This window comes from Camelina sativa, chromosome 14, assembly GCF_030686135.1.
Source record: "Camelina sativa cultivar CO46 ecotype springtype chromosome 14, ASM3068613v1".
NCBI lineage: Eukaryota > Viridiplantae > Streptophyta > Magnoliopsida > Brassicales > Brassicaceae > Camelina > Camelina sativa.
Window position 1 is genome coordinate 16,715,893 of NC_141893.1, and position 13,460 is coordinate 16,729,352.

General features: G+C 31.7%; 1 protein-coding gene and 1 long non-coding RNA gene across 2 annotated transcripts; both read left to right on the plus strand.

Moving 5' to 3' along the window:
* The first annotated feature begins 1,299 nt into the window (after positions 1 to 1,299).
* LOC104741878 (uncharacterized) lies at positions 1,300 to 2,212 on the plus strand. Its single transcript, XM_010462803.3, has one exon. The coding sequence runs from the start codon at positions 1,420 to 1,422 to the stop codon at positions 2,023 to 2,025; it is 606 nt and encodes a 201-aa protein (XP_010461105.1). The 5' UTR covers positions 1,300 to 1,419; the 3' UTR covers positions 2,026 to 2,212.
* Positions 2,213 to 12,121: 9,909 nt separating this feature from the next.
* On the plus strand, positions 12,122 to 12,647 carry LOC147928321 (uncharacterized). The gene is made up of 2 exons (XR_015579270.1): positions 12,122 to 12,258; positions 12,351 to 12,647. It is a non-coding gene; the product is annotated as an uncharacterized LOC147928321 (long non-coding RNA).
* The last annotated feature ends 813 nt before the right edge of the window (positions 12,648 to 13,460 follow it).

Sequence of the window (13,460 nt, forward strand, 5' to 3'; positions counted from 1 at the left end):
TTCGACCACAGTTTGAAGAGAGTAGCAACGACATAAATATAATAAAACTATTTACAACTTAAATCATCATTTGTAGATCGATAAAAATATCAATGTACATTATCTTTAATGATGATGTAACATCTCTTTAGACCGGGGATAAAATTGGATTATCCTATATAATATTCTAACTTAACTGTAGAAAAAAGATGAGTTAGATTTGTCTAAATCTGAAGTTCTACGAGAATATATACTGAATTAGTGAGTTTTGTCGACAACTAATCGAACTAGTGAGTTAGATTGGTTATCGTAGAACCTTACGTGTTATGATTGAATTCCATTTTTTGATTCAAAAAGTTTGGAGTTTATTACAAGATTTGTCTAGAAACCAAGTGGCCGTGATCTAAATCTTTAGTTGGTCAGGTCACTTTCTTTGTAAGTAAACTTGTCTCCATAACTCGGAACTGTCTTTTTCTAAGCACATACATTATACATATATGCTTTTATTTCTACACGTCAAATATTTTGATTCGTGGACTTCTCGAATCCATTTGGGTTTTTTTTCCATATTTTTCAATCGACAAATATACTTTTTGAAATTTTAAATTCAAAGGTGACTATCCAGTTCTTTTCGATTAAATGCAAAAATTTATTCAGTTCAAATAAATTATCCAATGATTTAAAAAAACTAAGTTAATTTTAGTAAAGAACAAAATTATTCATAATTATAAGTTCTAACAAATTCTCTATTTATAATCAAAATCTATGGTCTATTTTTATTTTTTAACAGAAACTTTTGCATTGAAAAGACTACTGATACAAATTTGTTATAGATAGTTTGGTATGACTACACTAAAAAGTAGTTTAAATATTTTCGTTGTGATTTTTTAATCATAGTCAATCTTGCAAATATATTTCACGATTAGCGACCCTCTGTATCTAAATCTGAAATTCTTCGATTATACTAACAAAAAAAAAAACGAAATATTTCATAAATTTTGGATATAAACAAAAACTCAATTCAGACTCTGTTTCAAAAAAATTCGATTCAAATTCAATTTGGTTCGGTTTCTGATAATAATAAATCACCAGGGAGGAATTAAAGAGAAGTAATTTAATAATGTTAAGAAAAAAGTCATGCCACACGTGAATGAACTCAATGGTTCCAATAAATATTATAAAAACGTAAATCTGTTATCCAGAAAACGCAGCGTTTCACTAATCATTAGCTGCCTAATTAATGATTCGGCGACACTTGTAAGTTAATAAAGAGATTAGAGAAAGTAAAAATGAGTTAAATCAACCAAAACGCCGTAACAAAAAAAACGCAGAAGCCTTTATAAAAGCTCTTTGTCTTTGGAACTCTCCTTCCACTTCTTTCTACAAAAACTTTAGAGAGAGAAAGAAAAAAAAACGCAAGAAAATAAAATATTCAGACCAATGGACGAAGATGGTTTCTCGCAATGTCCTAAGCACTTTTCGAAACGCGGTTATTTTAGCGGCGGAGGCGTTTGTCCGTTTTGTCTCCACGAACGTCTCTCTTCTCTTTGTCAAGATTGTGCTCAAGACCTCCCTTGTTCGTGTAGCTCACGCGCCGCCGTGTCGTTCTCTCCGTCGTCTTCTTCTTCTTCCTCCTCTTTCTCTTTATTCGCCGGAGACGTCAGTTTTAACTTCTCCTCCTCCGGGGTCGGTTCGGTAGGACGAGTGGCGAGTTTGATTGAATGGGAACCGGCGTTTAGGAGGTCGAAATCGATGGCGGTTCCGATTATACCGGATTCGGTTATTGATTCCGGTTTGGATCGTGGTAGGAGTAAGAAAACGTCGTCGTTTTGGAGGATTTTATTGGGAAACAGAGGAGATACAACTAAACCGGCGGTTATGAGAAAATCAAGATCCGTTGCCGTCGCCGGAGAATCGGGATTTTCGCCGGCGATGACGACGGGAAAGGGTAAAGGTTGGAATTTTCCGAGTCCGATTAAGGTTTTCCGGCAATCGAGAGTCTCGAAGATGATATTTCAACAACGTTCTCCATTGTATAGAGGTTGAAGATTTTTTGTTTGGTTTTGCAAATTGGGTAGTTTGATCATTTTCTTATGTTTATTAAGCTCTTGTATTAAAAAACGGGGGAAAACAAAATTAGTGTTCATGAAAAATTGTTTTAAATTTGTCAATTGGCTATGATTGTTGTTTAACTTTATAATTTGTGTATTATAGATATATATTATTTCGCAAAGTTTTATTGTTTTATGTTTAGTCATTTTGTGATTATTTTTACAAATCCAACACTAAAATTTAAATCTTACTACATGCTTTGAGTTTACAAGAAATTTTGGCGTTTGATAGTGCAACTGCAACCCTACTAATACTAATCCGTACTATAATTTTCGTATTAGTAGGCTATTAGCTTTGAATTAAAATATGCAAATCGGGTCACTTTCTGACTGCAAAAGCTTGGAAATATTATAGTTTTAGAATAAAGTATATTATCGGCGGATATTGTGCATGGTATTCAGGAACTAGGAGCATGTTTGGGATTTTTGTTTATTTTTCGTGTTTTTATTTTTTTTAAAGAGAATTTAATTAATAATTAACTTAAGTGATTATCGAGATATTCATAATGTTTGTGATTTGAGGGAGATTTTGACAGAGGGTTGATGTATTGTATATAAATGTTGATAGCTTGTCAACATTAGTTGTTAAAAAGATTGGGTTAAAAGGAGATTTTTATTTGAAGCAAAAGTGATTTGGCCAGCTAAAGTATCTAATCTTATGATTGACTATTAATTTTGCACAAAAAAAAAAAGAAAAGAAAGACTATTAATTAATAAAATTCATTTACTGAAATTTTCTGACCTTTTCTTAGTTACTTCACGTCATGTAAGGTAAGACTTGCTCAATATTTGGTTGTACACTATAATTTTTGGGTTTTTTTTTTTTTTTTTTCAGTAGAGAAAGTTTTAAAAAACATTAGCGCTATAATCTTATTTTTTTAATCTTTTAATAACCACATTCCCTTTTCAATATTTTCTCTATTTCATAAATAATTAAGGATTTATAATCTACAAAATGAATTTTAGGTTGAAGGTAAACTAAACAAAATTAGCGTAAATAACATATTAAAAACATAGAATGACACATCTCTTAAATGATACTATTTGTAAAACAGGTAGAATATATTTTATTAGTTGGTATTAACTTATCGATTTATGAAAGTAATTGTACAATTGAGGGAGGTATTGGTTTAGGATTTAGAAAGAATTTTAATGACTTTAAAAGTTAGGTAAAATATGTTGTTATTCAATCAAGACTTTTAAAAACTCTTTTAAAATTTGGTGTTATTGGTTGTGGATTTGTAAAAAGTTATCTAAAATCTTGATAAATCTAGTGTTATTGGATTAAGAGTTTTATAAAGTCATTAAAAGTTTTATGTTATTCAAGTAAAACAAAAGAATCTTGGATTGTTAATGAATTCAAATTTTATGTTATTGGTTTAAGATTTTATATCATTTCCTTCATAACAAAAGTCATGAAAACTCTTTCATCAAATAGAGAGATTTTACAAGATTAGAAAAAACAAATCATCAAGATTTTAAAAAACTTCCTAAACAATCTCTTAGAATCCTTCATTTTTAACTTTCAATTTTCTATGATTCTAACAATCAGCGAGAACATAAAGTCATTAAAATTCTTTCTAAATCCTAAACCAATACCTCCCCCTTAGTCACTTATAATTGATTCAAGTATAAAAATATTATATTAGTTTTATTATAATTTGTTTATATGACTATATTTCATTATAAAAAGGTATAATAGTAAATGATACTATTTGTAAAACAGGTAGAATATATTTTATTAGTTGGTATTAACTTATCGATTTAATTATGAAAGTAATTGTACAATTCGTCACTTATAAATTATAATTGATTCAAGTATAAAAATAGTATATTAGTGTTATTATAATTTGTTTATATAACTATATTTCATTATAAAAAGGTATAATAGTAAATGTGCTGTATTATTTTTAGTTTGATCTTTTCTAAACTCTGTAATTAGTTGAACTATTTTATACATTCATATAATTTTATATGATATTTTAAAAGAAATGAGGTTTTTATATGCGTCTTATACGAGTCAAACATCTAGGTATCTAATAGATCTAATTAACCAAAAGTAAGTTATATAGCAAAAGATAAGCACATGTGTTGGAGTCACAAAGATGATGTCCCAATTTAACTTGAATTTTATTAACAATTGTTATGTTATCTTTGAAGCTACAATACAACAAACATGGGATTCTATTTTTTTTTCTTTGTAGAATATGCATTCATTTTTTAAATCCAATATTTTTATGATTGTATATGATTACGCATCCGTTATGGTAGATCAAAATATGTTATGCTATGCATGTATACATTGCATGTACATCATACGACGAGAACTGCGTCGGTTCACCAACCACCAATCAGATCAGTTTTGGCCTATCCGCAAATTTGTATAAAAAGACAATCATTTGTATCTTTGTTTCTTGGCAACACAAAATTTCTTTTATAAATTATACAAACACTATCTTGTAAGATGTTGAATTTAAGCCATCAAAAACATTATTGGTCAAAAACGCATCTCGTCAGATGGTTGATATAACAAGTATTCTACAAATGATATGAGCTCGATCGCGCGATTCATGTAATGTAAATGTTTTACAATGTGTGGTGATTGGGGCATTATGTGTTAGTTGACTTTTTGCATATATTTGTAACTAGTAGAACTTCATATGTACTCTTACGTTGACCAAATTATATAGTCTCCCATCAAGTTTACTACGAAAATTTTATATGAATGATGTAAATTGGACTATTGGTTTGACAATAAACAATGATACTTCAATGATTAGCTAAATCAAATGCGCAGATTTTTAAACACTCAATTGATTAACCAAAAAGCAATATTTGGATTCACCTTTGGGGGAGGTAAACCTTTTCATTCACCCCCTTATAAAATAAAAAAACAAAATATGTATATATTATTATAAAATTATAAATTTAAACCGTTCTTTTATAAACTCAAACCGACATATAATTTCATTATAATTGTAAAATCTAAATTCTTATCATCTCATTTGTAAACCCAAACCGACATATAATTTTGTTCTAATTGTAAAATATAAAACCTAACCATCTCATTTGTAAACCCAAACCGACATATAATTTCGTTCTAATTGTAAAATCTAAACCCTAACAATCTCATTTGTAAATCCAAACTGACATATAATTTTGTTCTAATTGTAAAATCTAAACTCTAACCACTTCATTTGTAAACCCAAACCGACATATACTTTCTTTTTAATTATAAAATCTAAACCCTAATTCTCATTTATAAACTCAAACTGATATATAACCTTGTTTAATTATAAAATCTAAACCAAACCAATATTTAACTTTCTTTAAATAAAAATATACAGAATTTGTTTCCTTATTTTGTTTTGCTTTTTAATTTAATTTTGATTTATTTTTTAAACAAAATATTAGATAAAACATTATGATTGGTTGAGAAGGGAGGGGATGAATACAAAAATTACTTAGGGATGAACCTAAGTATTTTTCTTAACTAAACCGGCCGATTGATACGTTAGATTCGTTGAACCTCATTATTTATTAGCGTTAATTACATACTATACTAAAACATATATAAATTTTGCTTAAATCAAATCTACCCAGAGATTCTATATATCTTGATCATAATAATTTAAGTGAAAATGTAAGAGTGGTGGAAATGATTTAAAATTATTCGTAATTTCTTGATCGAATCTTATGTGAGCAGTATGGGAGATATTGGTTCACATGGAAAATAAAACGACAGCTGATTAAGCTCACACATCTCAAACAAAATAAAAAGAATTAAAAGAACATGTCACTAACAATTATTATCAATTTATCAAACTAACATGTCCCTAACAATTATTATCATACTACTCAAAACATTTGATATCAGTATATCTACTAAAATTTTATTTTTTTTCTTTTCTTCCAAACTGTTTGTATTTGGTCAACTAACTTTTTTTTATTGCATTAAATAATACTAGTTCTATCATTGTTTGGAACAATTTTGAGGATATATAAAACAATTCAGTTGTTCGTAGGAGATCGTCGCCAGTGTTGAATTCATGGTGGCCTATGGCCACTGGCCACACATAAGTGGCTCAGCCGTTGTAGAGCTAACTTAACTCCATTATATTTGGTGGTTTGAGTTAGAATCTTTCTTTGCTATAAGCATTTCTCATCCTATAAATTTTCTATCATTTAAATCACAAATGAACAATGCGATTGACTAAAATGCTGAAGATATGAGAGGAAAATGATAGTGGTGAATCGTGAATATGTTAAGAAGCTTATCATTTTCTCTTTCTTATTTTTCTTTTCTTATAAATTTCGCTAACTGCAAATTAGATGTCACTACTGTGCAGTGCAGTGTTTCCTATAACTAAAGAAAAGCAAGAGTATAGATTCATGTTTTTTTTTCCTTTATTTATTATTTTTTTTTTTGTCAAACAGTTTCCATTAAAGTTAAGGCCTCAAAAGAGGTAAGTTCATACACCAGAGTACAAGATAAGCATAGGGAAATATAGATAAGAGCTCCATGAGTTTTTCAACTTTACCAAGCTTAGCAATATTTGAAAAATCTGTTGGGGCCAAGGCGGATTTGTCTTTGAAGCCAAGCTTCATGAGATCCTTGACCAATGAATGGTCATAAGCTGCTCTAGCGAATAACGCAATCGAGTTTGAAGAAGAAGGCTCTACGGGGGAACACTTATGGGGATTCTCGCCAACTTGAGAGGAATCAATAGAATAGGAGCAACGTCCTTTAACCTGTTAGGATCAAACCTCATGCTTCTGGAAAAAGCTAAAACCAGGATTCGTATGTGATGGGTGTCAAACCGTAACAGAGCAGGTGGGTCCTCCCTCACATGAAGCTTAAGGCCATGGAGGTTAAGGAATTCCACACAAAGCTTGTAGTCGGTTTGGTCTTCAGATATGAGAGCAGACCCAAGCTTTCCATCCAGTGGCGGTATGTGACCAAAGGGGACAAACATCGGATGTAACCAAACTGACGGAACAGCTTCAGAGTTAGTACACATTGCATACATCCAAGAACCATTAGACAACTGGCCTCGACAATCAAATCTATCAAGCAATTCTGGAGACAACACAGTTCTTTTACCGAGGTAACCTCGACTTGACCAAGCAGAGACCGGTACTAGAGAATTTGATCTTGACATTAATCTAATACACGCAGCTCTAGGTAGAGGAGGTCTACAAATAGAGTTCCAATGTCGGAGAGGGACCAGCAAGGTTACACAATCATAAAGCAATATCCAAGATGTAACCCTATCAATAACGGATCTGGGAGTGATCATACCCGATACAAGATCAGAGAGTAGGGCATTGGCTTCATGAACATCACAGCACACAACGTTCGGGAAAGATACAACTCCATAAGAAAACAACATTGAGCTTCCATCCGTTAACAAGTACAGTGCAGTATCCATACGGTTTTTAGATTTGAAAGGACTAATCTTCTCTAGAAGCAGTGTGCATATGACTGAATGAGAGACCTTTCTTGCCATTATCAAGCAACACCGTTGTTGAGAAAAACTAATCAGGGCAATTAAAAGCCCAGACCTGGATATGGGCCATCGATGTGTTAATGGGCCACAAAAACAAGTGAGGCCCATCTTAGCAAACCCTAGGGTAGTTGCTGTTGGGTGATGGGAGAAGGAGTCGTCGCTGTTCTGTGGAAACGGAATCGGAATGATGTTCAGCGGTGCATCACCTAGGGGGACCGTCCACCAACTAAAGAGCTCACCGTGTGCCGTCGGCGTTCCTACTGGAAAAGGCACAACTGATGGTCCAAGAGAATCTCCTGCCATCAATGAAATCCAGTGGGAAGGAGACAAAGGTGGCGCCGGTGCTAGTCCAATTTTCTAGGAACATTAAGATCACGTACAACGGCGTTGCTCACCCAGTTACTCTCGCAATTTTTTTTTAAGTTAATAAAATAATATAAAAGGGAGAGAGAAGGAGAGAAAACCATTCTCAAAGTCCTTAGAAGAAACGTTTCACAGTTTGATTCTACACCTGTCAGCTTCCTATTAGTTACACAATAAAATATTATTTATTATTTTCTTTTATAGAAACGGTGAAGACTTCTCTTGTTGTAAATGCTCTAAGGTTCATTCTTTCCTTTATGAATAGAAAAAATAGTGATAACCTGTTCGGCAATACTTCCATGTATTTTGTTTGAGTACTTTGACTGAGACCTCTACAACACAAAATAGTAGCTACGTATGCACAAAATTTAAACTCGGTTAGTTAAACTATAGTGTAAGATGGAATATGTAGGGGTGTTAATCGGGCTGGTCCGGTCCGGTTCAGTCTGAAACCCGTAAAGCTCGCCTATGTTTGAGGTTGGCCCAGCTCAACTTGAAATATTTTCGAGCTTATATTTCAAAGTCCAACTCGGCTTAGCTATAGGGCTTTTCGGACTTTTCCAAACTTGTTTTACGAATCAAAAATTTAAACTCATAAGTTTATAACATGTCTTAAAAAACAATTGTTAAAGATGAACTATAAAACAAATCAAACAAAATTTAAATAACTCATCTATATTCACTAAAACTAACTTAATTTTTTAAAACCAAATATTTTTTTTTATACTTTAACCAAATAAAATAATATATAATTTATATAAAATATCACAGATTAAGGATTTTAAAAATATAAAATAAGGTTATTAAGTAAATATGAAAACTAGAATTCGAGTTTTAAACTTTATTTACACCAAGTCATTAATCAAATATTGCAATCAAACAAAAAAGTATAAATATATTTGTTTAAAAGCTTTTCGGGCTGGTCCAAGCTTGATTGGGTTAAGCTTATCCTGAAAAATGTTAACAAAAAACCTATAATCCGAACGGCTGAGCCCTAAAGACCCGATTTTTTCTGGACATATATATGTAAGCATGAACCTGATGTTTTTCAAGATCGGGTTGGGCCAGCCCGTGGGCTTTGCCCTTAATTGACATGCCTAGGAATATGTAAACTTGTAAAGTTTAAATCCAGTTTTAAGAAAAGTTCAAATATTATCAAATATACATTAATTATTCACATGTTTACGCGTATCTTAACCTAATCTAGTTAATAATTTGTTAATTATCGACTGTTCCTACATATCACATAGATCATCAGTTCATCATCTAGTTCTACTAATTAAGTGACTAATATTAGTGCAGGAATTGACACTCACGACATACCGACCTAAACTAAAGATAAAACTGAATAATCTCGGAATCAGATTAGACTAGAAAATCTCGGGCAAGGTATGTTAAATGGGCTTGTGGGCAAATGCCCACGGACATCACTGAGCTGACATCTCACCTTCAAACACACAAAAGAAAAATATACAAGATAAAACCCAAAAAAAAAAAGAATTAGTCATTTAAAGAAGTTTTACTTATCTTGTAATATTTCATATAAATAGGGAAAGGTTTGTCCCTTATATAAAATATCCGAAAATCAATACAAAAACCTTAATTCTTCGATTGTTCTTAATGGAAAACCTTTTTTTTTTAATATTTTAATTTATTTTTTAAGAATCCTTGAATCGATTTATTATGAGAGAAATGCTAAGTGAATTTATTTCCTTTGATAAACAAATTTATTGCGTGAAATCCCTGATCCTACAACTAAGATAATTTGCAAGTGTGATGACAATATACAGCCGCCGTCGCCAAAGTGTAACGGCTAATTTATTTCCGTAGCCAAACTCTTGTAATCTTTTTTGTAGTTGTTTGCTATAACAAAGACTATATACTGTAGTAGATATTTAGAATGGTTGATGAATCCTAGGCTGACACGTGTTACACCCCGGACAGATTTTGGAGTTAAACAAATAATCACGGAAATGCATGCATTATCCAATTTCACATTACAGCGATTAATTATAGTACTTGTTTAGGTACTGGTCCACTATATATACATACTACACAACACCACCCAATCATTCTCGTTTTAAAGCAAATAAGCAATAAAGAAAATATTCATATATACGATGTCTATCAATTAAAGATATATATATTCGAAAATCTCTATGTTATGCGTACTTATTATTTCGAGCAAAAAGAATATGTTAGATTCGTGGTGATTGAAACAAACACATCATGGTTCGAGGGACCATATATCTTAACCAATAAACTTATTTTCTTATAAAAATGAATAATAGCAAAAAGAAAAAGAGACAATTATATTTATAAGTTTACTAGTATACTAATACTAAATAAAACTATAATATTGTTATAAAAAGCAAAAAAAACAAACTTTATTTCATGAATCTAAAAACGAAAATTAGAAATACTGCAAAACCAAACAAGCTTAATTATAATTAAACAAAAATAGTCTAATTTAGTTTTCTAGTAGTTTCCTTCATTAATATTAATATATATATATAACTCAATTATTGAGGAAAGAAAAAAAATCTTAATATGATTAGTTTCGATTTAAGAAGAAAAATCGAGGGGGGAGGCAATAGCATGTGCATGGACGCCCTACAGAACAAGTGATCGACCTCTTCTTTCCTTTGGGATCTTCACTTTATGAATATCATCTTTATCTTCTTTGTCTTTTTTCTAAAGTTGCATCTTAATACCTTTATTTTTCTAAATTGTTTTGTAGTAACATATATTTTGTTACATTTTCTTAATCATTATAATTAACGCACAGCCAAACTAATATACCGGCCACGAAACGTAGTACTTTTTGTTCCTGAACTTCTCCATTAGTCATTTGTTCGTATCATAGATTATCTATTTTTTTTTTTTTTTTGTTTTGTGTGGAAAAGAATAGATAATCTATCTCATTGCATCTAATCTAAGTTATCGCTTTTTTGGATATATTTTGTGACTCCGTTATAGATCTAAAAGAGGGATTGGAAGACATAGTTGGAATGAGATAATGAATAAACATTGTGACAAGTTTTAGAAATTGTTATTTTCTCCCAAATTATTTATCTTTAACCGTGTTTTCTGAATATCAGATCTAGGATCCAAATCCTAACATGCAGTTCTATGAAACGGCTACAAGTTGTCTTCTCATTGTATCACAAAATGCGAATAATGTGGAATTCAACTTGGAAAAACTTATTTCTTTTCAGACCAAGATAACTCTATTTAAAAAAGTAAAAAAAAATAAAAAATAAAAAAAATAGGGGAAACAAAGAGAGGCGACAAAGAGTGGCGCACGAATGGCCTTATCTTTTCCTTATCAACATTCTTGCTACTTCTGTTTTCTCCAAAAGAAACCCATCACGATAATTTTGTCATTTTTCACTTGTATATATTAAACTAAATACGAGTTTTAGTATAAATAATAGTTATACATTATAAATGGCATGGACGTTTAAAAGATCTGTAAAATAGTGATTTTTGATTTATAATGTATAAATATTGATTATAATGATGGATCTATCTGTCTTATAATTTTACTTTATGCACTGTGATCCTATATTTGTTTTGAACTTTACTTGTGAAAACTTGGGTTTTTAAGATAATTGGAAAGCAAAATATAACCGAAACGAAGATTTGTATATAGTTTTGATTTGAGTTGAAGTTAAGTTTTTATCAAATATATCAGTATTGACCAGAAGAAGTGAGAACATGTAGTTGCAAAAAAAATTAACCCAACAAGAAATCTTTAATTTGAATAATGTTATAAGTTCTTATATAAAACTAACCCAACAAAAATCGTTTTAAGATTTCTTTCAATATTAATGAATTGTCTTAACTCTAAAAAAAAATGTTCTACAATACCCAAATAATAGAATGGACCAATAATTGTTTTTTTTTTGACAATAGACCAATAATTGTTTACATATAAATTCCTTGTACACCAATATTTAAATCCCAATTGCCCATTGATCATAACATGTTGGGCCTGAAATAACTAAATGTGAATATAATAAACTTTTTGAATGCATGCATATATATATATATATATATATATTCCTCTATAACCCATCTTCAAAGCGATCCGAAATTGGAAGAGGCACTTCCAATACCAAATCATTCGATTACGTTTCATCATCATCGTCAGCAAAGAGATACAATTCAGAGTAGAATGAGTATGTTTTGTTCTCGAGAAAGCACACAATTATAACGATACGGACATTAGTTATGCCTAAACACTCTTCCTTAATCACTCCAGAACCAAATCTGCTCGTTGTAAGTGTAAGGTAAGCAAAAAAAAAAACATTGTATACTACAAACTCTTGCTGGCTTCAACAACTTCATATCCAATCTTGTCTTTGTTTTGAGACTTGCAAAGCCAACCGCAGCCTGAGAAGAGATCGTTTTACTGAACCTCTTCAAGATGCGACCATTCATGACGCCCGAAGCAGTGAGCGTCCTCCCACTAACTCTCTTCGAAAAAAGGAAGCTCATTGTCGCAAGTCACAAACCCTAAAACTGTTTTTGTTTATTTATTTTCACAAATCCTAACCAAGTTTGTAGTAATAAGATGATTAAAAAAAAAAAGAGAGAGAGAGAGATAAGTGAATTTGGACCTACAATCTTGATAAATTTGAGAAATCAGACTTGTATACGTCTGGTTGTCTTTGTGTGGCATACGGTACTTTGTTTTACATCTTGATGATGCTTCTTATTCGACACCAAATCTAATGGGCTTGGCCTTAATTACGTAGTTTGGGGCATAATGAAAACGAATAGAGAAATGTATATCATGAGGCCCAATAAACGTCTATTTGATAATCAAAATGGCGAGATTATTGAGCTATTGGTTTAATCTTGGTTTAAATCAATTAGTTGGTTAGCTGGTTAACTCAGAATAGATATATGTATATAATACAACTCACATGTAAAATGTACATATTAATTGAATGAAGAAAGTATTTTTTTTAAAAACCAGGAAAAAAACTATATTCTCTCTCAGGCACTATTATCGAGATTTCAAACCTGTCAACCTCCTCCAACGCCGGTGAAGCTTTTGCTCGCCGGCGTCGGGATCTCGCTCCTTCTGCTCTCCTCCTTATTAAAGCTTCCTCTGATTTTTCTGCTTTTTCTTTAATTTTTTCCTCGCTTCCCTTTTGATTACAAATCCCTTTACAAACCTCAGATCCCGGCCAAATATCAATAGACAGAGTTAAAGGGCGCAGGTGGCTTCCGGTGAACCCCCTCCTCCTTCCTCTGAACGCTTCAGCCGATGCACCGGATCCACATTCAAACGACATACGTACGATCAGATCTGGATGTCTATCCTCCCCTGAGAAAGCTTCTCCGGAGGCACCGAGGCTAGTATGTGAGTTCTCCTTTGGACCAGCTGCTACATCTCACCCGGTGGAGACGTCGACGGCACATGGCGCCTCCTTTTTCAGGTCAAGCTCTCATCCTTCCAAACTTGAAATGTCTTTGTGGATCC